The sequence below is a fragment of the Arachis ipaensis genome, chromosome B4, assembly GCF_059453495.1.
Source record: "Arachis ipaensis isolate K30076 ecotype BB chromosome B4, ASM5945349v1, whole genome shotgun sequence".
Lineage (NCBI taxonomy): Eukaryota > Viridiplantae > Streptophyta > Magnoliopsida > Fabales > Fabaceae > Arachis > Arachis ipaensis.
Window position 1 is genome coordinate 135810782 of NC_142439.1, and position 27090 is coordinate 135837871.

A 27090-nucleotide genomic window follows, 5' to 3' on the forward strand; every position below is an offset into this window, starting at 1 on the left:
TTGGTTTTTTTTTTAACTAGATGACACCTTTACACTCCAAATCCAACCAATCCACTTCCACCAATATAGTTCCCACTGAAGAGAAATTCAACTCCTCAAGGTGTTCTTTTGGGTTCCATCCTTTTAACCCAATACCTTTAGGAGGAACTTAACTCTTTTTTGACCATGTTTGTAGGTCATTATAAAAATTAATTATATACAAAAAAGATTTATATTTTTAGTACACAATTATAAGCCCCATGCAGTCTTTGAGGGTACAAAGTATTCCCTCAAACTGCATTAAACTTTTTTGTACTCAACAGAACAAGAATAATTAAAATTTTTTTTTTGGTTAACATATCATAACTCTAAAGAATCAAATCTCCCCTCTTTTATTTATTTTTTTTGTCATAATGAGATATGTATTTGTAAATATTATGATATTCAAATATAAATATTTTTGTATAATATGAATATAATTATGTACTCATAAAAAATGAATAAAAGAATATTTTTGTACAAATATTTTAAATATTAATAAATAAATAAATAGATAAATAAGATTAGTAAATAAATATATTCATAATTTATTTGTATATACGTATGTATTTATTCTTAAAAGTAGTGTATGTGTGTATATAATATTATTATTATTATTTATTTATACATATATATTTTTTTATGAAAAAAGAGGGATGATTTGATTTAATATAATAATTTAATGTATAGACACCCAAAGTAAGCCCAGAGGCATAATCAGTCCGTTCCTAAGGCTCTATAGGAACGAACTGCTCTGATACCATAATGTAACACCCTACTACACAGTGTTTTACGCTTAAGTCATAGAATAGAGGTAGTGTGATGCTACAGACCTCTAAACAGTAAAAATATACATATCATAGTGAAAGAAATAATATACTAGAAGCCTTGAAAACAAAACGGGTAAACAAAAATCGCAAAATAAAAAGCGCAACGCTCAAGGAATAGAATTACTTGTGTGCTAAGAAACCTAATAGGAAATGATAAAAGTAGACAAGGGAGTAAAGAAAAGTCAAGGAATCAGCATAACTAGCCCTTGACTCAGCCTGCGAAGTTAAGGCTGGCCGGGGAATATATATATACATATAAACATACATAAGTATTCCCAAAATGCACCAAGATACCAAAACAAATTCCTGTCTCTCCCTCAACCTCTAGGAGGAGCAGCATACACAAGTTACTTGGAGAGTAAGCTAGATACATATGTACATATATACAACAGAAATCCAAAATACACCCAGGAACTACTTCGCTTCAAAGATCCAGACGCCTAGCGAGGAGCCTCTCGACTTGCATCTGAAAAACAACAACATAGTATGGAATGAGAACCGGAGGTTCTCAGTATGGGAAAAGTGCCACGCGTATAATAAATAAGGTCCTGAGAATGCCATAGGTAATCCTAGTACTCCGTTATTCAATTATCCAACTTAATTACTAAACAGAAGCCATAAACAGGAGTAGGTATTCTAAATCTGCCTAACTTACTCAATTTCAAATATAATCTAATACCAAACCATTTCACCTTTTCCTCCATCCTTCCATCATCCATAATGTAGCAAAGACAAGCAACCAAACAAGTTCACACACAAGTAATGAGCAAATAGTGCAAGTAGCAAATATATCAGGAAGCAGATGGTATATATCAATTAGGCATACCCAGGAAATGCATAACAGTCCAAACAAACAAATGCATATGATGAATGTCTGTCCTATGGCTGATGGGGCCTATCTGTCAGTAATCCAGCCAACCCGACAAGTCCGAAAACCTTAGACTGTCCCCCGTCGCGCATCTCCAAGAGTCTATGCATAGAGTTCACATTCATTCATCATGTAATCACTCAATAGGGCTATCCATACCCGGGAATTTATACGTGTCCAGTCACCCTTACGACGTAGGGTCAACAGAGTATCGAAATTCAACCTGAAACACGTGATGGCAAGCCACGATTTTTACCCAGAAAAACTCGTATCTCAGATATCATTATTCATAAGCCATGACAACTTCATTATCAATACATCATCAATTATCAAACCTTAGCGTTAAACTTCGTTAACATTCTTATTTTCTTCATAAAAGCCACCATTTACAACTTTCTTCACCCTCAAGATATCTTGTTTTCCTAGCTTCTTTTATCCACTTGACCTAAAACCAAACTTTAAGCCTTAAAGGGAAGAAAATGGAGGTTTAGAAGTGGAAAATTGGTTTAAAACAATCAAAAACCGATTTTTTGCAACAGGCGGTATCCACGCGTACGCGTAGGCCACGCGCACGTGTAGTGCGCGTGGAGCATACATCAAGTCACGCGTACGCGTGAGTCATGCGTACGCGTGAATATGCACCCACACATACGCATGCTTCTCGCGCATGCGTCGCCAAAATTCCACGCCACGCGTACGCGTGGATGGGCGTTTTTCCAAAAATTTGGTAGAATGCCTTGAAAGCTTGCTGCAACCAGTTGTTAACTCCTGCTTCACAGTTTTATGTATCAATTTTTCATTGTCCATAACTTTCTCCTCAAAATTCTGTTTTTCACAAAATTGATATCGTTTAAAAGCTTACAAAACCATCTTTCATTTGCAACAAATCACAACTCAATCCATAATTTGAGGAGTAAATTATGGACTTCGAAAGTTCATCAAAAATTGGTTTTTTAACCAATTCTCAACCAAACCTCATTTTCATCAACTTAAGTTCCTTACCATTAAAACTTGCATTATAATACCATGTCAGCCCAATTCATCAACAACCATTGCCAATATAAACTTTAACCAATTCAACAAATCTTGATCATCAATAAATATCAACATTTACCTTATACATCAATAACCCCTCCTTTATATATAACAACTCTTCACCTATACCACCCTTCATCATATATTTATCAACCCTCTATCAACATATAGCAATTAAATTCCATTAACATAAATCAACCCTTCATTAACTCATACCAACATCTTCAACAACCCCTCATGAATAATATCAAGCACACATATATAATGCTAACAAATCATGACCATAGCTACCATTACTAACTCAATTTCAAGGGCACACATTTACAACTTCAACACCTCATAATTCCAATACATATTCACCAATAATTTATTCCAACAACATTACAAGACTAATCATTAAATACAATAACCAATTCAACTTATCCTATGGTTCCTCTAACCTAAGTTTTTACAACACCGTAAATATTAAACGTGCGAAACTTAAACCATACCTTGGCCGATCACTTTGTTTCACCCAAGGTAGCCTCACAACACAAAACACAGCCCCTCCAAGCTCAATTGAAACAGCCACAAACCAAGCCTTGATCACCAATAAGCCTCCAAATACTCCCAATTCAATTCCAATGTATATATATCCACTTAATCTACACCTAATTCATATACATGTTCCAAATTCAGTTTTTTTCCACTATAAATACAAGATTGAGCTAGGGTTTGGGTGTCCTTACCATACCCATATGCTCAATAGCTCGAGCCCATTAAGTCCCGGAAGCTAACTTGAATCTAAAACACCAAATTATACAAAATCTCAACACTAAAGCCCAATAAATTCAGAACTGGAAATGAGAAAATTGAGGAAGAAAACGTGGTTTCCTTATCTTACAATGTTATGGGCTTTGTAGAGCTCGACGCCGTGGACGCGTAGCCGCAAACGGTACGACGATCGGAACTCGGAGCGAAAAGTTATGTGGATTTGAATGAAATCAAGGGTTTTGGAATCTTCAACATGTTCTTCCTCATTTTGGCTAGCTGCCCAGCGTGTTCTGCATGCTGAATGGAGATGAAATGAGCTTCAGCTCATTATATATAATGAGTTGGTTGGGCCCACGGGCCGGTTCGGGTTCAGTTCAACCGGTTTGGCCCGTTCAGTCCAATCTTGGGCCGAATTTTTCGAAATTGGTGTCAAAATTCTCGTTTTGACGAACTCTATCCTATTTTGATATTAGTTTTCCATTTTTAATTTGCCTAATTAAAATTCAAAGTATTGGCTAACTCTTTACCGATTTTAGCGGGGTTTACAGAAAATATATAGCTTATTACAAATAACTTTTGTAAAAGAAAATTGTTTTTGTAAACTTCAGTTGTTTTGTGTTGTATTGTCTTCCTTTGTATTATTACAAAATTTCTTTTTTATAATAAAAGTTGTTGCTTTATTTTTCTTATATGTTGTAGACTTACAAAGAAATTCTCTTTCCTGGAACAGGGACGAAGCAGTACTTGTGGAAAATATTGCTCAACATATATTTGAAATATTGATTCCTAAGTTGCCATCTTCAATGAAGAATCTTGTGGGGATTAATTTGAGAGTGGAACAAGTGATTACTCTCATAGGCCTTGGATTGAATGATGTTCGCTTTATAGGTCTATGGGGTATGGGCGGGATTGGTAAGACAACTATTGCTAGAGCAGTCTTTGAAACCATTCGAAATAGATTTGAAGTTACTTGCTTTCTTGCCGACGTTAGGGAGCAATGCGAGAAAAAAGACATTACTCACATACAAAAGCAACTTCTTAAACAAATGAATATAAGTTCAAATGCTGTTCATAACAAGTATGATGGGAGAACAAGAATTCAAAACTCTCTACATCTCAAAAAGGTACTTCTTGTTCTTGATGATGTAAATCATGAAAAACAATTAGAGGATTTGGCAGGGCAGCAAGATTGGTTTGGTCCTGGAAGCAGAATAGTAATTACAACTAGAGACTTAGAGGTGCTAAAGAAACAAGAGGTGCATGAAACTTATAAGGTTGAAGGGTTAGTGAAAAGTGAAGCCTTTAATCTCTTTTGTCTGAAAGCCTTTAAACAGCAGGAGCCTACAGAAGGATTTTTGGATTTGTCTGAAGAAGTGGTCAAGTACAGTGGTGGTCTTCCATTGGCACTTAAAGTATTGGGTTCCTATCTTTATGGTAGACCTATTGCGGTTTGGCATAGTGCTATTGAAAAAATAAAAAAGTCTTCATATTCTGAAATTATTGATGTTTTGAAAATAAGCTATGAGGGTTTAGATGATATGGAAAAGAATATTTTTCTAGATATTGCTTGTTTCTTTAAAGGACTGGGGAAAGAATATGTAACAACGATATTAGAAGGATGTGGTTATCAGGCTGAAATTGGTCTTGATATTTTGATTAACAGATCATTAGTTACTATTAAAAATGATCGACTGGGAATGCATGATCTGCTTGTAGAAATGGGCAAACAAATTGTAATTCAGAAATCTCCGAATGATGCTTGTGAGCATAGCAGATTGTGGTGTTTGGAGGATGTTGAATTTGTACTTACTCAAAAGAAGGTAAGTGTTGTTTTTTTCTCAACTATAGGATGCATAAAATTAAAATAAGAATTTGACAATGTATTTGATATTATATATAGGTAACTAAAAACTATTTTTTGTTTTTGTGGTTATCTCAATCAGTATAGTTTTTTCATTGGTTTTTTTAATCGTTTATTTATTTATTTACGTGTATGTCTTGTAGAAAACTAAAGCAACTCATGGCATCGTTCTACATAAGAGGTATAGCGAGACTGAAGTGAATCAGAGAGATTTATCTTTCTCAAAAATGTGTCAGTTAAAGCTTCTCATTTTAAATACCGTGGAAGCTCCCATTCTCTGCGATATTCCTTGTACATTAAAGGTATTTCACTGGAAATGCTGTCCACTGAAAACTCTGCCCCTTACAGATCATCAACGCTATGAACTTGTTGAAATTAATCTGTCTGATAGCAAAATTGTACAGTTATGGGATGGAGAGAAGGTAGACCTTTTCATCAACAGTTCTATCAAATTTTATTACATAAACATTTCCAGCAAAAATATTAACACCATGTGATATTTTTTTTTTATGTTTTTTCAGGTTCTAGAAATGTTAGAGCACTTGAATCTGTCTAGGTGCATGAAGCTGAAACAAACGCCATACCTTTCTGGGGCTCCCAATCTTAAAAAACTTGTTCTTTGGGGATGCCGGAAGTTGAATTATATTCACCCGTCTCTCGCACACCACAAGAGACTTGTTGAATTGGATTTAGGTAAATGTATCCGTCTTGAAACACTTGGAGATAAATTGGAGATGAGTTCACTCGAGATACTAGATCTATCTGACTGCAGTAGTTTGAGAAGACTGCCAGATCTTTATGGGGCTCCCAATCTTAAAACACTTGAGCTTAGGGGATGCGAGGAGCTGGATTATATTCACCCGTCTCTCGTACAACACAATAACCTTGTTGAATTGAATTTAAGTGGATGTAGGAGTCTTGAAACACTAGGAAATAAATTGGAGATGAGTTCACTCAAGAAACTAGATCTAAGCTTGTGCAGTAGTTTGAGAAGACTGCCAGAATTTGGGAAATGCATGAAACAGTTATCCATTCTTAGGCTGGTATATTCAGGTATAGAAGAGCTACCCCAGACGCTTGGAAATTTGGCTGGCGTGTCTGAGTTGGACTTAACTGGATGCTACAAGATTACTGGTCTTCCCTTATCACTTGGATGTTTCGTTGGCCTAAAAAAGTTGGTGTTAAGTAGATTCGTCGAACTTAGTTGTCTTCCACACAAAACTCACGGGTTAGAGTCCCTCACAGTTGAGGATTTTTCTGACAGCCCAAATATTGTTGGATTTTTGCGTTCTCTCTCTTGCCTGAGCCTGACCTCTTTGAGTAGCCTGACCCTTTCCTACTATATTGGGTCATCTAGAGAAGAGTCGACCCTTTCCTATGATATTGCCCACTTAGCGTCGTTGACCTTTTTGGATTTATCTATGAGCAGTTTTTTAAGGGTTCCAGTAAGTATCCATCAACTTCCCAGACTTACGCGTGTAAAGCTATCTTTTTGCGATGAATTGGAGGTTTTACCAGAGCTTCCATCAAGTCTAAGAGAATTAGACGCACAGGGTTGTTATTCACTGGATGCGTCGAATGTTGATAATGTTATATCAAAGGCATGTTGTGGCTTTGCAGAATCAGCTAGCCAAGATCGTCAAGACTTCTTGCAAATGTTGATCACAGGGGAGGAACTTCCCGCATGGTTTGAGCATCAGGAACAAGATAATGGAGTATCAGTCTCATTCCCACTTAATTGCCCTTCAACTGAAATGGTCGCACTTGCTCTCTCTTTCCTATGTGAAGGTATCAAAGGTTTCAGAAGATTCCAGCCTTCGGTGATCTGCAACGGGAAAGAATTCATCAACGCGAGTTTATCCGTGATGAAAAGTGAGGATTCTTTGTTCATTGTGTGCGTGAACGGTTACTATTTTAGTAAGCTGTTATGCCAACACAATCGCTTCCAAATGTTATTTCCAGATCACGACGATCTTGATATCCGAGTAAAGAGATGTGGAGCACGTTGGGTGTGCAAGCAAGACATTCAAGATTTCAAGAAATGAAAATATGAAACAGGGAAAAGAAAAGCAACTCTTGAACTGAACATGGACATGATTTCACATTCTTCAGCTTCTATAAATAAGATGCTCGTGGTTGACTCTCCCGTGTATGAACAAGAGATAGAGCTAGCCGCCACAGCGGAGGCCTCTATTAGCCATTTGCCATCTCGCAAAAGCTCTGACCCATCTCGCAAAAGCACTTAGTTACCATAGCTCATGACACAGGTTTCTCAATATGTTACATGTATCATTGCCAAGCTTAGATCTGCTCGGCTAAATGGTTCCCCAGATCTGAAGCTTTTGACACAGCTCATTGCATCCATCCACAAAGAAATGTAAACCTTTTTTATATAAATATTGCTATTTGAAGTTTGCATTTTAGTTTGCAATTCTTTTTCTTTCAATTTTTAGGAAAGTAATATGTTGGTTTTTGATAGAGGAGAGTTTATGTTATCTGATTACTGGGAATGTGTTTTTGTGTTAAATTGCGTGTTTCAAATTTATCTGTTAGACATGGTAATCGATGCATCATCCCATGGAGAACATATAGAATGTGCAAAGCTTATCACCTTTACATTCTCTGCTTGACCAATGATTACTTCAATGATGAATGTTGCCAAGATCTCGGATTTTAAACTTTAAACTTTTGATTCAGCCCCAGGAACAGGTCAGCCAAGGTGAACCTGAAGATTTTTCTGATTATCCTTTTTTTCATGCCAAAATATTAAGCACTGGCTGGGTGCCTATTGAGGATATCGTAGATTTGAGCAAAAGTGAGATGGAAAGGCAAAGGCGTGAAGGGGAAAGTGTTTGACAAATATATTTGCAGATGATGTGATTGAAGTGAACAACTTTGGTTGAGAAGAAAGGTATGTCTATTTGCCAGGAGCTCAATGTAATTTTGTTAGAAGAATGTATCTTGAGAGCTAATAACATTTTCACATTTTTTTAAATAGTTTTTGAAGGAGCTGGAGTACATCACTATTAGTTTCCCCTGGAACTAAAGTGATCTCAATTTTCGGCTCTGGAAACTTGAAACATCAATTTTTAAAGATTGTGGAAACCTTAGCAAGGCAAAAATTCAGTCCATGTCAATATCCATCTGGTGTTGTGTAAATTTGAGTTTGATGTAACCATGTATGGGACTATTTGGATTCATAAATAGTGAAATTGTTTGTATGCTAATATTCTAGAAAAATGATATGGAACTAAAACTCTTTTACCTTTTTTGTTATGCTCCTTATGACAGATTTTATTTTCTAAAAAGCAGAAGAGACTATTAGAATGTAGAAGTATTGTCATTGGTGGTAGCTAGGAACTAGGATCTAACATTTGTTACATAACCAATTTACACTTTCAAAAAATAACAAAATTCTAACTCAAAATAAGCTAGCTAAGATCAATTCTCGCTAATAGCTAAATGTTTTATATCTTCTAACAATTCAAGTAAAATCACCAATTAAAGCTAAAGGACTCAAAGTGCAGATTTTCAGCCAAATTGGATGAGCAAACAGCTGCTACCTCCTGCCTCATTTCCTTGGGTCCAGAAACAAGAACCCCCGCATTTGACCCTTTCAGTTCCAACAGTAGTCCTTCAAAAAAGAAAAAATAAAAGCAAATAAAAGACAGAGAAAGAAAGAAAAGAAAAAAGAAAAGAGAGCAATTTCATACCCTTGATATGTCTCTAGGCTATAGTTTAAAATAAAGATTCCCTTCACTTGAGGTCAGTGTTATATTTATGAAGGTAATTAGTGTTACAGTTTACAAACTACATAGTAATTTGCCCCAAAAAAAAAAGTGAAGTGACTTACTTCTTAGGTCAGGTCTTCCACCATAATGCACATTTGTAGCATTGGCAAGGATCTGGTTTGGTAGGCTTTCCAATTCTCTTTCTACTGATGGAGATGACCCCTCCATATTCTGTACCTTCTTTGCTTCTTTGACATTTTGTTTCTTGTTCCAAAGAACAGCTGCACTTGCACCCATTGCTATAGACACACATATCACTAACATGTTGATAGAAGACTTCAAAGGGTATGAAAATATTTTATTGGTGTTATGATCAACAGGAAAAATGTAGTAATGGTTAATCATCCCAATTAGGATAATGAAGATTATGAAAGAAGATGATATTATAGCACCAACCCAAACCCAACTATTTGGACCTAAAATAGTAGAAATAGGCGAGTCTTTTTGGTTAGGCTTGAACCATATGGATTGAAGGGGAATTGAATTATTATTCTGTTTATGGTCTTCCTCTCTTGTGATGTAAGCCTCAATTTGTAGTTGCAAACTAGAAATGTCACCGTTGATTCCATAACATGGGAGGATCATATCTAACATTGAGAGACAAGAGGTGTTCTTAAATGCACAAATTAAGGTAAGTTTTGGAGTTCTGTATCTCAATGTTATGTTCAGATATATTAGCTCTCTGATGATAGACACAAAAGGGGTGATGCCACTGCCTCCACTAATCATCACAAGAGTTTCATGCCTGGTGAATAGAAAGCAGAGTTATTAGTTTGTAAGAAATTATAAATAATCATTTTAGACTAAGCCAGAAGTGATGTTATTTAGAGAGTAACTGTCTTGCTAGCAACCCAAAAACACTTTTCCATAATTTTCTGAGGTTTTTAGAGCTTTAAGGTGATAATAACTAGTTTTTTCCCATTTAGTTGTGAAAATTGTAATAATTTCTTAATATATATATATATATATATATATGCAAAAAAAAAAACACTTATTCTTGAATGGATGTGTAATTTGTTAATATAAACTTGGGCTTTATATTAAAAAAAAATGCAAACCTTAGATAATCGGTAGATACAGGTCCATAAGGACCTTCAACATGGACATTGAGATGATCAATTGCAGATGGTACTGAAAGCATCTGATAGAGTTTCTGGGACCAAGCTCCCTCACTCTTAATGACAACACTTAGAATTTCAGGCTCCAAGTTACTATTAGAAGTAACTGTAAATGGATGCCACTGCAACTTTGATATGCTTGGTATGTTTATGAACACAATACTTGTGGGATTATATGTCAACCCTGCCAAAAAATATAGATAGCCACATCAGCACTAAAAACAATATACAAAAATTCTTATCATTGAAATTTGAGAATTTTTTTTTCAAGAAGCAGGTCATAACCAAATTATCTACTTGATCCCTCAAAAATATTTGACATTGGTTTGGTTCCTGACAAGTTGATATATAATATATCAACTTAGTCCCCTGAAAATTATACATCACATTAGTCAAATTCCTAAAAGATTTTTTATTAGTCTAGTCCTTAGAAAGTATATGTGATAATACTCTGGTCCTTAAAAAAGCATGCAACCTCAACTTGATCTTTTATTTTATAAAAATTTGTTTGCAGAAAGTGATAATGTCTTTGCACACACTTTTTTAAACCTACCCGAGTCCCAAGAATAGGAAAAACTGATTTTTTTCCCCATCTCTCTCACACCGTCTATGATTTTGGTGTCTGTAATTAGTATTCTATATCTTTAAACAATTAAGAGACAAGATCTAAGGGACTAAACATCTAGTTTATTTTATCTTACCATGGGTCTTAGAGAAGTTAAGTTCTACCGCTTCACATGGCAAAACACGAGCAGAAACCAACCGAGCTTGCTGTCTTGATTGCAAGAACCTTAGATAACGATCAACCAAGAAGAGGTAGAAACCAGGGAGCATAATACAAGCATAGGAGATTCCCACATGAAAGATGAACAACACAATGAAAAGGATGTAGAGGTGGTGTGTGTAGAAGAAAAGCTCAAAGGCTTTTCTCCTAATGCGAGGGAATGTTGTAAGCCACATTAAAAGACCAATTAGCAAAGTTAACTCTCCTGCTACATTTGATATCCCTGTTTTTTTCCATTCTAGCATCTGCATTGAGAATAATAGTAATAGTATCATGAATCTATAGTTCTATGTTATAGTAGATAACAAAATGATAAAAAAAATATCCAAGTGACTAGCATAGAGCACAATAGTAGTAAATTAACTTGTTTGTGCTAGAAATAGTTAGTTAGTCAGTATAGTTTCTTTTATTGAACATTTTTAATTAATTTTATTTCACAAGATCCTAAAATCCAATAATACATTAAAAAGAAAAAGATAAACAAGAATTAAACATGCCCTTAGAATTGGTACTTTCTTCTTTTCTTTTGAATCCAAGCTTTGAAATTTTCATGCATACAGTGTGATTCAAGTTTTAGACCACATATCATTAGTTCACAAACTTGATTTATTTTTCACATTTATCAGTCAACAACCCTATATTTTACTCCATCGAATTTCAAAATGCACCATGAATTGACTCCATGAGTTGAGAATCTACCATTTTTCAAGTCCAAAAAGGGGAGAGGAAAAGTAGGGGACTATTTTGACGAACCTTTGAAAGTTGATTAGTCACTGCCCAATAAATGATGTAGCAAAGGCCATGAGCAGTGAAGATTGTCATGAGCATATTTCCAAGCCAAATATGGTACTTTATGCAACTCTCTGATTTTAGACCAACCAGTGGCAACAATGAGGAGCCACGTGTCACTGGGAAGAACAACATTGCCAAGCATATGTTCCCAACTTTCCCCAACATTAGCGCTGATTTATCTAGTTTCTTCTGCCATCTGCGAAAACACAAAAATCACTTCCTTCACCACCAATCCTAGTTATTAAAACAGAAATAATATTTAGAAAAATGTTCGAAATTGCGATTGAGATCGCATAAAAGTTATATTATTATTACCTTAATTGCACACTAATGAACAAAATTCATGATTGAGACCATAATCAAAACTATAATCCTTAAATAACTCAGAATATATATCCATATCATAGAGCAAATATGTGTAAAACTCAAGTCATTGTGTATGTAATTGTATTATGATTTTAATTTAATTGCAAAATATTCAACAAATATTCAATTGATGCAACTGCAATTATATATATATATATATATATATATATATATATATATATATATTCTTACACTTTTTCTCCATCTTCTGCTGCTGATTTCTGAGAAATTTTGGCAAAGCTGTTGTTTAGATAATTTGAAAAGGACCAAACTAGTAGCACAATGAACATAAACAACAAGGCAAGTTCTGTGCCAGAAACAATGCCAAGAGGGCCTCTCACAAGCATTGGACGCTTCCCTATGAATACTCCCTCACATTTCTTCCCATTCTTGCTCCTGGAGTGGTGCAAAGAAACCAAGGAATTTAAAGCCAATCATCAGAACTGGGAATACTCTAATTATGTTATAAGAATACTTCATCCATTGATAAGTCGTTTTTATTTTTCTGATACATTCATCAATTGTTTTATCAATAAACAAATTGCATCCAAATATATCAATTTATGAATGTACTACAAAAAAGAAAAAAGAAAAAAAAATGGATGGACACAGTACCTTAAAATACTTATTACTTAGAAAAGTAGATATGGCTAGAAGAATAAGAAAAAAATCAAATGGGATTCAAGAATAAGAAAAAAGATAGCACCTTTCAATTTTGAAATAATTGTATTTCTTTGCTATATGGAGGTAGATACTTCCCAAAACAGCTATGAACAATATTGGAACAGTGAACAGGAGAAGTGTTGCACCTGCAAGAAGATCATAGAATATATCAGCATAAAACAAAGAATATAGATATGTGAATTTTGCAAATACATATGTAGCTGAATCGGAAAATGAGACCTTGTTTTCCAAAATATGAAGAATTGATCTTTGCTTTTAGTTGCGGTAACCATATCTGTTTATAAGTGTCTGTTGGAGCCACTACCCAAACAAAAACCCAAGCCAAAAACAAAACCAGCACCATTAACCTTATTGCAAATTGAGCCCTGCCATATTTTTCTTGAGAAGGTGGTGACTTCTTCAACACTTCCTCATCCATCTCTTGGTTTGTCACTTGTTCACTCCTTCTTCTTCCTTTAATAGTCCAGAAAAGACAGCAGAGTATTCAGTTTAGAGAAAGTGAATACTATATATAGTCATGAATTAAAAACGACAATAAATGGAACTCTTGTATATATACAAGTTGAAATCAAATTTGTGATCCCATTAGAGGTGGAAATGGACTGATTCTTGGGCGAACCTTACCAGTTAGTCCTGGAACCTTTCTTAGGGAGGTTGTACTGTTTATCACTTTAGATTTCGGAACTCACCAAGAAAAAGAAATCAAAATTGTGACACTGACTAGGAATGAAAAACCAAATTGCATGAGACTAGGTATAGTATTTATGACATTAAGAGTACAATGCCAAAATCATGTGGGGCATTATTAAGAATTGAATGTGTTTAAGGTCAAGCAATTCAGTGTGATGTTTTGTGTGCAAATTTAAATGAAAGATACAGGTGCACAGAATCAAAGGACATGAACATGGTCCTTTATGTGAAGCAGATAGAGATAGTAGTTGGACTCCTGAAAGTTGAAACTGGAGTACTGAACTGAATTTAAATCCCATATTGGTTTTATAGAGAATTTACTTTGTGGTTCATTTTTTATTGCCTTCAAACTAGGAAGGAGGTGAAGATTTTGTTAAATTTGGCAAATTTGGGGGAATTTGAGTGCTATGTTGTGGGGTTACACTTGGTAGCATGAAGGCTTGTGCCTTTTAGAAGCTTAGTGGGGTGTGCGTGTGTTGGGGCGTGTGTCAATTTTACATGGCGTGTGGTTAACTTTGGTGCGTGGAGAATTTCACATACACATTGGAAAATAACATAATATATGTAAATATTTTTTGAACCTTTTTATTCTTACATTGATAGTAAATATAAGCAAATTTTGAATGGAATATAAAGCATTTAGCCATTTATAGTCATTTTTTAGATGTCTATGAAAAAATACAACAAAAGAATATACTCCTTTTGTTTTAAAATAAGTTTTTTTTTTTAGATTAGTTTTTCAATAAATTATTAAAAGTAAAAGATATTTATTTTAAAATGAAAAGAATAAAAAAAATACAATAACAAAAAAAATATATATATAAATTGACAAATTATTTTGTAGGAAAAAGATAAAATTTAATTAATATTATACTTATTTTCTTTTTAAATGGTGTATTATCATTAATGACCAAAATATAAAAAGTTATTTTAATACTATAAATAAAAATATTATTTTTAAAAGTACAAATAAAACAATTAATTTAGAACAAAAAGCAAATTTTCATTATTTTTACGGCACTGGCTAGTACTAGTCTAGTACAGTCAGCAGCAGGTAATCTAACATAAAAGAAATGAGAGACCATGCATGTTCCCAATCATTAGGATGCATTCTAATAAGTCCACCAAATACCTCATCAGATTTTCTGTGGTAAATTCGAACTAATTTCAAAACTAAACAACTTGTTTTGAGATCAGGAGGAATCACTTACTGTTCGTATTCATCTTTATTGATTCAATTCTCCAGCTTCAGCTTGTTCTAGGGTTATCGGCAATCGCCAATCTTGAATCCTGCTTGGTATGGTGTATTAGAAGAAGGTTGTGAGACCAACAGAAATGGAGGGTTTCGATCTGATTTTCTCTAGATTGAAGAAAAATAGAGATGGATCTAACTACGAATTTGAATGTGGAAGGGGCGTGTGTTGTTCAAGTTGCAGGGACAGAAAATGTGATGAATTGAAAGTCCGGAACCATGGGAGAAAAGGAGGAGAAAGGGAAGTGGGTCAGAGCGAAGGTGCATTATTAGAGTGCACTCAAATTGTGGGGGTGCATTAATATTCTATTCTATTCACTCTCGTTTGCAGGATTGACTTTTTGTGATAAACTTCCTACTAGAAGTTGCTATTTCGTGATTTTGTTTAAACATTAAAAAGTAAAATTTCTTCTTAGGGGTAATGGTTAATTATCATATATCTTGATTAAAAAATAATTTAAATACAAAATTAATTAATAATAATTGTATTTTTATTTATCATAAATCATTCGTATATAATAATTTTTTTAATTAATTATTGAATTGTATATTGATATTTTTTAAATATAAAAGAAATATCAAATAATTGATGCTTAAGCTTTTTCCACTTAATTTTTTTTTTTTTAGTGAAAGAAGATTCTTTTATTATTATCTCGATTTTTTTACATGGATATATCAATATCAATAATATATATATATATATATAAACCTTTCACTGTAAACGTCGAATTTTTTTTTTTTGTTGCTCTAATGTTTGAACATTAATTATGCATACGGCATAAATTATATGTAAATATTATGGTAAATTTTTTTAACAAAAATATTATTTATACATTAAAATTAACCACTAAAATTAGTCACTAATGTATTTGTATATAAATATATGTGTAATTTAATTTATTTTTAATATATATTTATATTTCACTATGCATTTTATACGAGTGACTAATTTTGGTGTACAAACAATATAGTTATCTAAAAAATAAAATATATTACTTAGACTAGCATAAATGCAGATCGGATCGAATACACCCAAAATCTCGATCCGATCCACACTAAAATCATTGAATCAAATTGGATATAATATCCGCGATTTTTAAATTTAAATCCGATCCTCACATTTATGGATTGGATCGGATCTCAGATATATCCACAAAACATAAAAATATTTTAAAAAATTTATTTTTATTAAAAAATATCAATAAAATTCTTTTTTCCACTCTTTTAAATATGTTCACTCTTAACATATTGTTAAATATACTTTTTTTAAATAATAAAAATAAAATAATATAATATATATAATAATTATTAATTAAAATAAAATATAAAAATATTTATTTATTTATTTATTTATTTATTTATTTTTACAGAATTATAGATATCCACATGAAATCCACCATCTAATTCTATTAGTGTACAAAAGAAATCAAATCCAATCTATGATCACCCTCCCTCAAACAGAATCATCTACAGAGATGTCTCAAACGCTAAAATAAAAATAGGAAGAGGCTCTTACAAATACGACGAATTCACATCTCAATCTTTCGTAGATAATGAAATATTCATGATAGCAAATTTAAAAAGAATAATGTTACACATCTAAGTATTTTTGTTAATTAAGTCTAATTAAATTAATCTAATATCAACAAAAATTAATTATGAATAGCATTATTTTAAATCTCATTATTTAATTTTGATTAAACTTGATTTATAAAAAAACTTGACTACGTAGCATTACTCATTTCATTTAAAAATATGGTAATGACAGTCATTTTTATTTTTTAAGGGGGAAATAAAAGGAATATAAAACTCAGCCATACATCTTTTCAATGCATCATAAAGTGGTCTCTGTCAATTTTTCTATGAGGTTTGAGGGTCTAAATTACCCGATGATGTTTTAAAAGTTATGATGTAAACAAGTAAAGTGATTTTGATACAAGAATACAATACAGAACAAAATTAATAATGATATTAAATAAATAGTCAGAAGGTATGGTGATATAAACAAGTAGAGACTTTAATACAACAAAACAAACACTCCTTAATAGGATTCTCTTCCACAGAATTATTCATCCGCAAGTTTATGTTGGTCACTTTCAAACTCTAAAATTCAATATTTCTTCTCTTATGGTATCCACATAAATTTACACACAACTTATTTACTTGATATCTACATAAATATCACAAACTTTTCTTTAAATATTGCCAACCTTGACATGATCATCACCATCTGATGAATTCACAGGCAACCTTGACCATGATAAAGATTCCCTTGACTCAATCATCTTCCTTCTTATCACCATTGATAGGCTCAAAACAATGCACACAGCAGCTGCCAAAGTAAGCAACAAACCTGAATAATTTCCCTTTGACCAGCTTTTCAGAACAATAGTAGAACAATCCTCTCCATCAAAACTACTATGAGAGTTATTAATCTTCATAACCTCAACACCATTCAAGATACCATCAACAGCATGGGTAATGCTATTCTTTGAGGGACCTATACCAACACTCAAATCCCCACCTACATTGCCATCTCCATAATCAACCACAAAATCAGCATAAAACGGTGAAGCCAATGATCTTGTAATGTAAGACAGATCCAAATCTTCATAAGCCAAATAACCATTGACAAAAACATTGAAATAGAGCATATTAAGTGAAATGCTAGCAATATCACAGAAATGCAACCGAATCAAGTACTTATACCCTCCAAGAATTGGAAACGCCCAAGTAATGTTCACATTGGTAACAGAATCATTCTCACTTCTGATCAACCTAGCACTATTGTACACATTATCAGGTGCAACCTCACGGCTAGCACCTCCATCATGATACTTGATCCTCCCGCCAAAAACAAGCCTTTCAGACCCAAAGCTTGATCTCAATAACCCATCATCAGGAACCCAAGTTCTCCACAATGAATCATTAAAAGGTGTAACTTTGGGACCCCCAACATTGACCCTATGCACAACTTCAAGGGCTTGTTTGTTCAACCCGTCAAAATTCACCAAATTCCCTGAACTACCGATAAACTGTGCTGTTTCAGGGACAAGGTCGTTGGGTGCAGAAATCACCTCAATTGCGTTCACAAACGCCAATTTAGAGTCTCTATTAGGCACAAAAACTATCACGATCTTCTCATCTTCGACGGGGACAAGAAATTCCAAAACCTTAGGGTTTTGCCCTGTACAATTCAAACGGGTGAAGTTGGTCAATACGACGTAGTCATCGACCAAGACTCGAAATTGAGCTCGACCCAGATCGAGTTGGGGTGATTTGAAGGCGTGGAAGTGGAAACGAACGATGTGAGGTCCTTTGTCTTTGAGGGAGAAAGTGTAGCTAGCTGGACTAGTGAAAACCCTAGCGGTGTGGTAGATTGGGGAAAGGCCAGGGAAGGGGTTGTCGTTTCGGAGTGAAACGGACGCACGGAGTGAAGGGGAGTGGAAGGGAGAGTTGGGTGTTCGGGCGAGGTCGCCGGAGAAGAGGCGGTGGTCGGCGGAGAGGGAAGAAGTGGCAGCGGTGGTGAGTGGGGCAGTGGAACCACAATCGAGGAGGTAGTTGTCAAGAGGGGAAAAGGGGTGGGAGAGGGAAAGGGTGGAGAAGGAAAAGAGAAGGAATAAGAAGAAGAACATGGTTGAGACTTGAGAAGGTGAAGAAGAAAGAAGGAAGAAGAGAGTGGTTTTGTGGGAGGAAGAGCGAGTAGAGATGGGCCCACACGGTGTTCACAGCTTGGGTGGCACACTACCAACTGCCAGCTCGGATCCACTTAAACTCAAAAGTGTTTCCCAACGAATTTTGAACTTTTAGAAAATAAGATTATAAATAATTAGGATTAGTTTCAGAAAATTAAGACTAGCTTCAACGTAGGTATCATGGTATAACGGCTTCGTGAATGCGTAGCGCTCTCTCGTTGCCGTTGGTCTGTCGCACTGCCGTTGTGCCTTCTGCGCCAAAACTGTGCGCTGACCTACATGGAATTCTCATGGTCGTAAGTGGTGCGCTCGGATCCTTGAAATCGAGCTCCGCTTGGCGGGAATCTTTGGGATTTGTCTCGATTCAACTTCAAATATTTTAGGAATTAATTTGATGGTACTGAATCTATGATCGGATAAGGATCTTAAAAATAAACTCAGTTATTATTTTGGGTCAGATTTAAATCAAGACGAATCTCACTTTATTTAATTCAGGTGTATTCTAAGAAAATTAAAAAAGATATATATTTTTTAAATTAATTTTAATATTATGTTATATTAATTATAAGTTTATTATTTTATTTTTAATTATATTTGTTGAATTAAAAAATAGATCAAAGAAGCATCAACTTAGAATTTATGAGCAAATTCAATATTAAATATGGATATCAACTTTTCGGTAACAAATTTTTTCTTTATAAATAAGTATATTATAAATAAGTTTCTTTATAAATTATTGTTAAAGCTTTAAAGATCCAGTTTTCACCCGATTTGAATCCAGTATAGTTGTGGTCCGAAAATGTTTAAGTTTCATCGGATTTAGAGTCAGATTAGGGTTTAAAAAATAGATCCGATATATATTTAGAGTCAAGTATGGATCAGGATAAATCCGGTTTCACCCGACCCGTAAACACCCCTAGTCTTCGTTGTCTGAGATCGCGCCAGAGTGTGCTCAAATTGCATCGCCTCCCTCCCTACGTCGATTCCTCATCATCGCAATGTGCAGCTCTCCGTGCAACGTATCCTTGACGTGATCGCCGTCCCTCCCCATGAAACTCCTTCTGCTTCGTTATCATTATAGTGGAGTTGCTCTTTTTTCTTTTTTTTTTTTTGATGATTCTTTTTACTAGTTTTGAATATTTCTTTTTTTAGGTTCAAATAATTTTTTTTATGTGTTTTAGATATTTCTTCATTTTTTATTTTTGACGATTTTTTTAATAGTTTTTAAAAATTTTTTACTTAATTTTCAAATGTTCTTTTTTCAATATTTTTTAATGGTTTCATCTTATTAGGTTTTGAAATTTTTAAAACCTGCAATGAAGAGTGATCGACATCGGTTGGAGTAGCGCAACAGCGTGACTGAAGCGAAAGAAGAAGGAGAGAGTGAATGTCGTGAATAATAATGAAATAAGAAGGGATGGGTGATGTAGTTATTTTTTATTCAAATTTACTTAGAATAATAGTAAAAAGTAAAAATAGAGTTAGATAGATAAAGTTGTTGATTTTTTTTTTTTGTATTATTAGACTTTTTAATTGAAAAGTATATTATAATTAATAAAATTGGCTCATACCTAGTTGGTCAGTTACTTAACAAAATTGTTTGCCTTTTTTTTTCTATTTCTCTCTCCTTTATTTAAATTTAGGGGCCAAGATTAGTTTGTGGAATAAAATTTTTTTAATTAATAAAATTGTAAGAATACCTCTAGACAAATTTAAAAATATGAATACAAATTCTATATAATTTGAATGATTTATATAAAAAAAAGTATTTATACATTAAAATTAGTTGTATTATTTATTAGTTTATTTTAATGTATATTTTGTATTTTAATATATATTTTATATTAGTAACTAATTTTAGTGGCTAATTTTAATAAAAATTTTATTTGTATACTAAAATTAATCGCAAAAATCAATCATTATGTATTTATGTATAAATATACGTATTTTTAAGTCATTTTTAATATATATTTTGTATTTTAATATGTATTTTATACTAATGACTAATTTTAGTTGCTGATTTTAATATACACGTAACATGGCTGAATTTTAATATATATGTAAGAACGTTGATAAAAGAAAATTGTTTCTAAAATATAAATAAAGAACAATAATACTTATTTTAATCATAAAAATTACTTTTTTTTATTAAATATTCTTTACTGTGGTATACAATGCTAACACAATGCTACCAAATTTTCCAAATAACATTTGAACATGATGATGTATGAAATGAAGTAAAGTGAGTACATGATTGAGACATGAATATAACTATTTACACATGCCCGAATCTACAATTCAAGAACTTCATCTTCTCTACATTCCCTTACATCAATCACAAGAGTCCCTTCCTCCTTTCTTGGTCGAACCCTGCAACAGTTTCTTCTTGGAGCCTGCAAAATACAATGAAATGGAACCAAAACACTCCTATAATGTAATTATTTCTGTTTTGAAAACTATGTGCAACTGTGCATGATCGATAAATATTAAGAGTGCATTTAGTTTATATTTTTGTTTGGTTTTTAAGATTTTGTGAAAAAAAAAATCTATTTTTTTATTTTAATCCATTGTTTTCTTTTTTTTTTTTATAAATTCTAAAAAAATAAAAATAAAAAAAATACAAACTAAATTCATCCATCAAAAAAATGGCCATGACTTTTTAAGTATAAAAAAAAAGTCACATACCTTCTCCCATATATGCGGGTCAAGCTTCTTGAAGACTTCTATTTTTCTGACCTGGGTAGGACCCGGAATTTTCCACCTACAATCCGGATTCGGATCGATCCGAATATAGTCGCTTATCGTTTCCTCAGCGGAGCCATCATAAGTGACATTAGAAAAGTAAAAAACAAAAGGCTTCTGGCAAACATTACGATTAGAAGGACGCGTGCTGAATGGAAATGCATTGTGATCAGCTTTGCGATTCCAATTCGAGAAGGTTGTCGCCGGCAACTCTACATCCCGGGGCAAGAAGATGCCCCGGAATATTTGAACCGCATATCCCCAAGACACGGATATGGTCCAAACTCGGGTTTTGTCATAACAAATGGATTGTTGCATAAGGGCATATGGGTCAAGTTTCATTGGGCCCTTGAGCCTCTGCAGGGCCTGGACTCTTGTCATGTTTGGGAATATGGGCTCCACTAGGTCCAAGTGATGAAGAGATATTAGTGGTGTAACTGGATGGGCTGCTAGGAGCCCAAATAGATTTCCTTTTAAATCGAACTGCACAAAAATATCATAGAAAATGTAAATGTAAGTTAATCCCAAAAAGAAAAAACCTATAAATGTAAGCTAAGTAGCTAAACTCGAATAACCAACAAGGATATTACCAAATAAAAAAAAAAAACAACAACAAGAAGCATGAAATTGTTTGGTTTTTTTTAGTTAATTAATCTTAGGATTTTAATAACCTAATTGTTGGATTATACACCGATTTTATTCTTGAATTTTTTTTTCTTTTAAAAATGAATTGAGATTCATTTCTTGTGTTGGTATGAAACAACCATACACGTATATATTAAAAATTAGTCATTAAATTAATTATTAACGTAAAATAAATATTAAATATATATAATATAATGCATGTATTTTTTTTTTTTCCATGAAATCAAGAACATTGGCCTCGTCAGAAATGAACTTGCGTAGGCCAACTCATCAAGCTGAATATTTTGACTTTAACAGACTTAAATGCTTGATATTCAATATTCGGTCCATGCTATCTTATAAAGAGTGCCAAAATTTAGTAACAGGTGTTGCAACTTCTATATTCATGTCATAAAACAAACAAATCAAGTGACCTACAAATGTAGAACACAGAGCAATGTAGCAGGTGATATCATTTATCATTTTTAATATTTATCTTGAATATACAAATATGATGACATGAGTAGTGGGGTTAATTCAACTAATACTTAGACACCTCACATCACCTCAGTATAATAAAACTGCCACGTGTGACACACGTGGAAGCTGGTCAAGACTTATTAGATAACCCTAAACATTCATTCATCATGTTGAAAACAATTTGTTTTCTTTCTTCAGAAGTGGAAAGCAAAAGAAAAAGAAAAAATTAGTGTAGAAGCCAACAACTTTTCAGAATTGGCTTTTTATGTTTTCATGTTATGTATGTAGGTCGTGACATTTATCAAATGATGGTCTTGGTTTGGTAATGATAAGAGAGCCAATAAAGAGGGTAACAAACTTTAGGATTTTCATTTTCCAAGAACACTTTAAAGTGACAAAAATAAACAATGTCCAATAGTGGCAATAGATCTTTACTCCAAGTCTCCAAATATAAATTTTGAAAGCAAATGAAATTATTGTATCAAATTTGGTGTTTATATTATTTGTTATTTATTATTATTCACTTAAGTACTTCTTATTATATTACATAATACTTATTTTATAATATAATCACTTCAAAAGGTTTTTAGTTAGACAAACTTTGGCATTACTTAGTTTCAATAAAAAAAATAATTCACTTGGATAAATTATATATTAGGAGGATATATACGTAAACATGCTCTTAATTTTAAAATTAATAATGATGATATGAAGACAATTAAGATAGTTCATAGGAACAAATTAATGAGACGGACCAGACCACCTTCTATTTTGTCTTATAAGTACTATTTTAAAAGTGGTTAATCAGTTAATCCCCAGCCACTTCAATCATATATTGACCAAAGTCAAGAAGCAAAGCTTCACTACTTAACTAACACTAACGTTTAAAATATAGAAAAAGAAGTCTTTAGTTTTCATTATTAAAGAAACGATAATTCATGTTGGATAAAATATTGCTTCAAAGTAGGTAACCTAAAATACAAATGCTCTCAAGTCTTTAAATATTACTAAATAAAAGATACAAACCTAATTAAGATATAGATACGTTACGATAATATTAGAAAGACAAAAAAAAAGTCAAAATTTATTTTATTTAATATTTATTAATTATTATAATAATTAATAAATATTAAATAAAATAAATTTTAATTATTTTTAATTAGTTTTTTTTAGTTACTACACATTTTCGTTAACATATATACTTCTCATGGATCAATAATTATGCGATCACAGCTTCTCTTTTGTCCTTTTTTGTTTTTAAAAAGGTGGTGATCACTTCTGAAGTTCTGATTCAATTAATCATATGTTACCAAGGTCAGGCACTAAAGATCCCACTTAACTAATGCTAATTAACAAAAATCAAAATCAACTTATTTTTCTTCTAAATATTTAATTTATTCCTCTCTAAGTCCCTTTTCCCTTTTTCCTATATTTCCTATATATAAATTATATAAAATTAGGATGAAGATGCATCTTTTTAATTTTTTTCTCAATTAATATGATTAATTATAATTTTTTTATTATGCAATATATTCTCTTATATAGATATTTTTATTATAATAAAAAATTACACTTGACAGCATTAATTGAAAAAATCAATTTTTTTGCTAGGATCAAAATTCACACATTCACTAGTATTTATTTTATTATTTTATATTTACAACCAATAAGAAATACATTATTTTATATAAGAATTTTACATAAGAATTTATTTAATTAGTTTGCATTCTGATGAATCATATTTAAAAAAAAAAAATTTATTTAATTCTCACTATATTTACATCATATTCCATGAACCAACATCCAATCACTATTTCTCCACTTTAACAAACAACCAAGCTAATAAAATAAATAAATAAATTAAACAGAAAATTTCAAGGGAGTGCTAATTAATTAATTAATGAATTAAGTTGATAACAAACCTGATGAAATCCATTCTCCTTAGTAAGTGGAACACCAAGCTCAGCCATACAAGCTTGAATCCTATCATCTGAACCAAACAATGAAGGGTACCTCTGAATGCACCTATCTTGCATCTTCTCCAATGCCAGTGCCAAAGAGTAACTAATTGCAAACCCACCTCCTCCAAATGCCATGTTATATGAGAAATAAATGTTCTGCATGTGACTCTCTGAACTTGACCCTATGTAATAGAATTCATTATGATCATATTTTTGTAGCACCTTAACCAAATTCTCTGTCACAAACACTGTGTCATCATCCCCCATCACAAACCACCTCACATTCTTCATCTTTAGCCTCACTGTCTCCGATACTATCCGTGATAAACGAATCCCAGACCTATATTATTCATATCATTCATACGTACATTAACAAAATTATGTTTATAATTAATCATTTTTCTTATTCATTAATATTAGCCAATACATGAACAAAATTAATTTACTGAATTATTCATGTACTAATTCAAATTCATCATGTCATCGGTCTAGAATTGAGTGTAATTGATAAGCAAGAAAAACAGGACACGCATTTCAAATGTTTCGGTGTTTCAAGTATTTCAATAATTTTAATCATTAATTTTAATTATAAAAAATTAATTGTTTATTTACCTTGTGTTTTAAAGGTATATGTTAAAATTATAAATTAAATTTTTTTAATTAAAAATACAACAAATTTAAATTTTTAATATATTTATTTTATATTTATTAGAACTTTTCAATTTTACTAATAATAAGCTTATTCTGTCTCTTTAGAATACTTGTTAACTAAATTTTTGAAATTAATACTAAAATATTAGAATATTTAAAATATTAATATAAAAAATAAAATATATTTTTTATCAATATTTGTTATTTTTTAAAATTATTCATAATATTTAATTTTATTTAATTTTATTCATAATATTTTTTATTTATGTCAAAATTATCACCGAATATTTTTAATTTTATCTCTAATGTTTTAGATAAAATTAATATTTAAGAGTAATTCTATTGCAAATCGAAAATGTTAGAAATAAAATCAAATATTAAATATTAAAAATATTTTTAAAAATTCACAAATATTAAAGAAAAAAAATTACTTTATCGGAGATAGAATAAGACATATGATATATAGTTGAAGTTGATTGAATGGAGAAATTAAATTTTGTGAGATGACCTGTGTCCATTGGGGTGGTTGTACTTGAACTTGGAAGTATCACTAGAAACCCTCAATGTTGGAAGCAATGAGTCTTCACCATGTTCAATTTGAACCTTTTGGTCAAGCCACACATTACCCCTAGTCACATTAGGCCTCCACCATAGTTTAATGTATTGTTTCCTATGGTTCCAGAATTTTGATGTTGCTCCTATGCCAAACACTATGTGGGATAAGTTGGTTCTACTTTTGTGATCATCAAGAACAATGGGTTGATGGTGGTCTTGTTTTGTTGGGGTGGTGGTTTGTTGATGAGATAGTAGTAATGGTGGTGGTGCTGATGATGGTGGGTCGGATATTTGAATCGTCATTGATGTGGGGTGATGAGAACATTGATGATTGTATGATGAATGGGTTAGGATTGTGAGGGAGGAGATGGAGATTATGAGGAAGAAGAAACCCATTAGCTTTGTGATGCTCCATGATGATGTTTGAAGGAATATTTCTGATGTTGAATCTTTTGGACTTATTTTCATGGTGGTGGTGTTGGATTTGAGTGAAAGAATTAAGAAGAAGAAGAAGGGGAAATCAGAGGTGGCAATAACAGAGTGAGAGAGAGAGAGAAGGGTATGAACAATCTGAGAGGAAGATTTAATAAATAAAGGGGGTTCACAAATCACAATTCACAATTTAATTTATTATTAATAATTTTTTTATATACCGAAAATGTTGGTTCTTAAGTATTTATTTTGAATAAATAAAAAAATGGAAATAGAGCATGACCGAGTTAGTGAAATTAGACTAATTATTCGACATATGACTGGCTGACATATATGGGAGAGACCGAGTTCAATTATTCAACATTATTTATGTTTAAAATTAGCTTTTTTTTTTTGTCTATATAGTTATGAGGCCAAAATTAACTTATTACTAACATTTATTATATTATTAAGGGATATGTTGTGTGTCGTCAAAATTTACCATCAAAAGTAAAATAAAATCGTGTATCCATGCCTTACTTTTGGAGTCTCAACATGAAAATAATGTGCTTTGGAGTTTGGAGTACACTTTCTTTTTCTGTTATGTTTTCATATTTGTGAATAAACGGACTGGGTTGAGTTATGGACTAATTCTCACTCAAAACTCAAAAGTAGTTAAAGTCTTAAAGATGGAGTCCAACTTCTAGAAAATTTATATTGTTTACCACTATTCTAAATGTTGAAAATTTAGGATTTTTATCTAAATTTTATAAATAATAAGAAGATGAAGAAGAAGAAAAAAAAAGTTATTTTTGTCTATTTGTTATGATTGTCGACTGAAATCTAGATTTAATTTAATTAGATTTTCTATGTTTAATATAATATATCATGGATTTAATTCATCATAATGATTATAAGGCGTTCAATTTATCATCTGATAAGAGCGGACTAAATTTAACTTTTTAAAAACGAAATTTTCAATAAACGACCCAAATACAACTCAATTTTAACTATTATTAGAAAATATTTTTCTTAAACTTGCGCCAATATATTTTCTTGTTATTTTAATACCTTTTTCTTAAAATTTAGGTAGTAAAGTCTTCTGTTCTTCTGGCTACTAAAACAATGA

At 32.3% G+C, this 27090-nt stretch overlaps 4 protein-coding genes and 1 long non-coding RNA gene across 6 annotated transcripts in view; 1 reads left to right on the forward strand and 4 right to left on the reverse strand.

The window, feature by feature from the left end:
• Positions 1 to 8605, forward strand: part of LOC107635058 (disease resistance protein Roq1-like) — a 28113-nt gene extending 19508 nt beyond the window's left edge. The window contains exons 2-6 of the mRNA XM_016338420.3: positions 4235 to 5324; positions 5509 to 5787; positions 5887 to 7742; positions 8063 to 8276; positions 8364 to 8605. Coding sequence (XP_016193906.1) covers positions 4235 to 5324; positions 5509 to 5787; positions 5887 to 7410 — 2893 coding nt within the window. The 3' untranslated portion in view covers positions 7411 to 7742; positions 8063 to 8276; positions 8364 to 8605. The remainder of the gene's footprint in view (positions 1 to 4234; positions 5325 to 5508; positions 5788 to 5886; positions 7743 to 8062; positions 8277 to 8363) is intronic.
• Positions 2700 to 3800, reverse strand: LOC107635072 (uncharacterized). Its single transcript, XR_001619133.3, has 3 exons — positions 3635 to 3800; positions 3480 to 3534; positions 2700 to 3401 (listed from the first exon to the last, which is right to left on the reverse strand). It is a non-coding gene; the product is annotated as an uncharacterized LOC107635072 (long non-coding RNA).
• An 82-nt stretch (positions 8606 to 8687) lies between the features above and the next one.
• Positions 8688 to 15113, reverse strand: LOC107635065 (ferric reduction oxidase 2). 2 transcript variants are annotated; one of them, XM_088484157.1, is made up of 9 exons: positions 14802 to 15113; positions 13120 to 13353; positions 12923 to 13025; positions 12409 to 12612; positions 11812 to 12046; positions 10976 to 11303; positions 10215 to 10458; positions 9219 to 9901; positions 8688 to 8999 (listed from the first exon to the last, which is right to left on the reverse strand). In XM_088484157.1, exons 1-9 carry the CDS (start codon positions 14812 to 14814, stop codon positions 8860 to 8862), a joined length of 2184 nt encoding a protein of 727 aa, XP_088340283.1. In that variant the 5' UTR covers positions 14815 to 15113; the 3' UTR covers positions 8688 to 8859. The 2 variants fall into 2 exon arrangements, with proteins under 2 accessions (XP_088340283.1, XP_088340284.1); XM_088484158.1 differs by lacking the exon at positions 14802 to 15113 and adding an exon at positions 13525 to 14012.
• Positions 15114 to 16789: 1676 nt separating this feature from the next.
• Positions 16790 to 18629, reverse strand: LOC107635056 (putative receptor-like protein kinase At5g24010). The gene has a single exon (XM_016338416.3). The coding sequence runs from the start codon at positions 18475 to 18477 to the stop codon at positions 17038 to 17040; it is 1440 nt and encodes a 479-aa protein (XP_016193902.2). The 5' UTR covers positions 18478 to 18629; the 3' UTR covers positions 16790 to 17037.
• Positions 18630 to 20657: 2028 nt separating this feature from the next.
• On the reverse strand, positions 20658 to 26109 carry LOC107635055 (uncharacterized). Its single transcript, XM_016338415.3, has 4 exons — positions 25504 to 26109; positions 24306 to 24684; positions 21223 to 21762; positions 20658 to 20930 (listed from the first exon to the last, which is right to left on the reverse strand). The coding sequence occupies exons 1-4, from the start codon at positions 26016 to 26018 to the stop codon at positions 20829 to 20831; spliced, it is 1536 nt and encodes a 511-aa protein (XP_016193901.1). The 5' UTR covers positions 26019 to 26109; the 3' UTR covers positions 20658 to 20828.
• Between the last annotated feature and the right edge of the window lie 981 nt (positions 26110 to 27090).

What these genes read in the sequence shown, in the direction of transcription:
- LOC107635065 (XM_088484157.1), bottom strand. An exon ending in TAACTTCTCTAAGACCCATG is followed by an intron (nt 10,459 to 10,975) that starts GTAAGATAAAAT and finishes ATTTTTTGGCAG; the next exon opens with GGTTGACATATAATCCCACA. An exon ending in GTATCTACCGATTATCTAAG is followed by an intron (nt 9,902 to 10,214) that starts GTTTGCATTTTT and finishes TCTATTCACCAG; the next exon opens with GCATGAAACTCTTGTGATGA.
- LOC107635056 (XM_016338416.3), bottom strand. Translation starts at nt 18,477, where the DNA reads ATGTTCTTCTTCTTATTCCTTCTCTTTTCCTTCTCCACCCTTTCCCTC.
- LOC107635055 (XM_016338415.3), bottom strand. Translation starts at nt 26,018, where the DNA reads ATGAAAATAAGTCCAAAAGATTCAACATCAGAAATATTCCTTCAAACA. An exon ending in AACCACCCCAATGGACACAG is followed by an intron (nt 24,685 to 25,503) that starts GTCATCTCACAA and finishes TGAATAATATAG; the next exon opens with GTCTGGGATTCGTTTATCAC. An exon ending in ACCCGCATATATGGGAGAAG is followed by an intron (nt 20,931 to 21,222) that starts GTATGTGACTTT and finishes TGTATTTTGCAG; the next exon opens with GCTCCAAGAAGAAACTGTTG.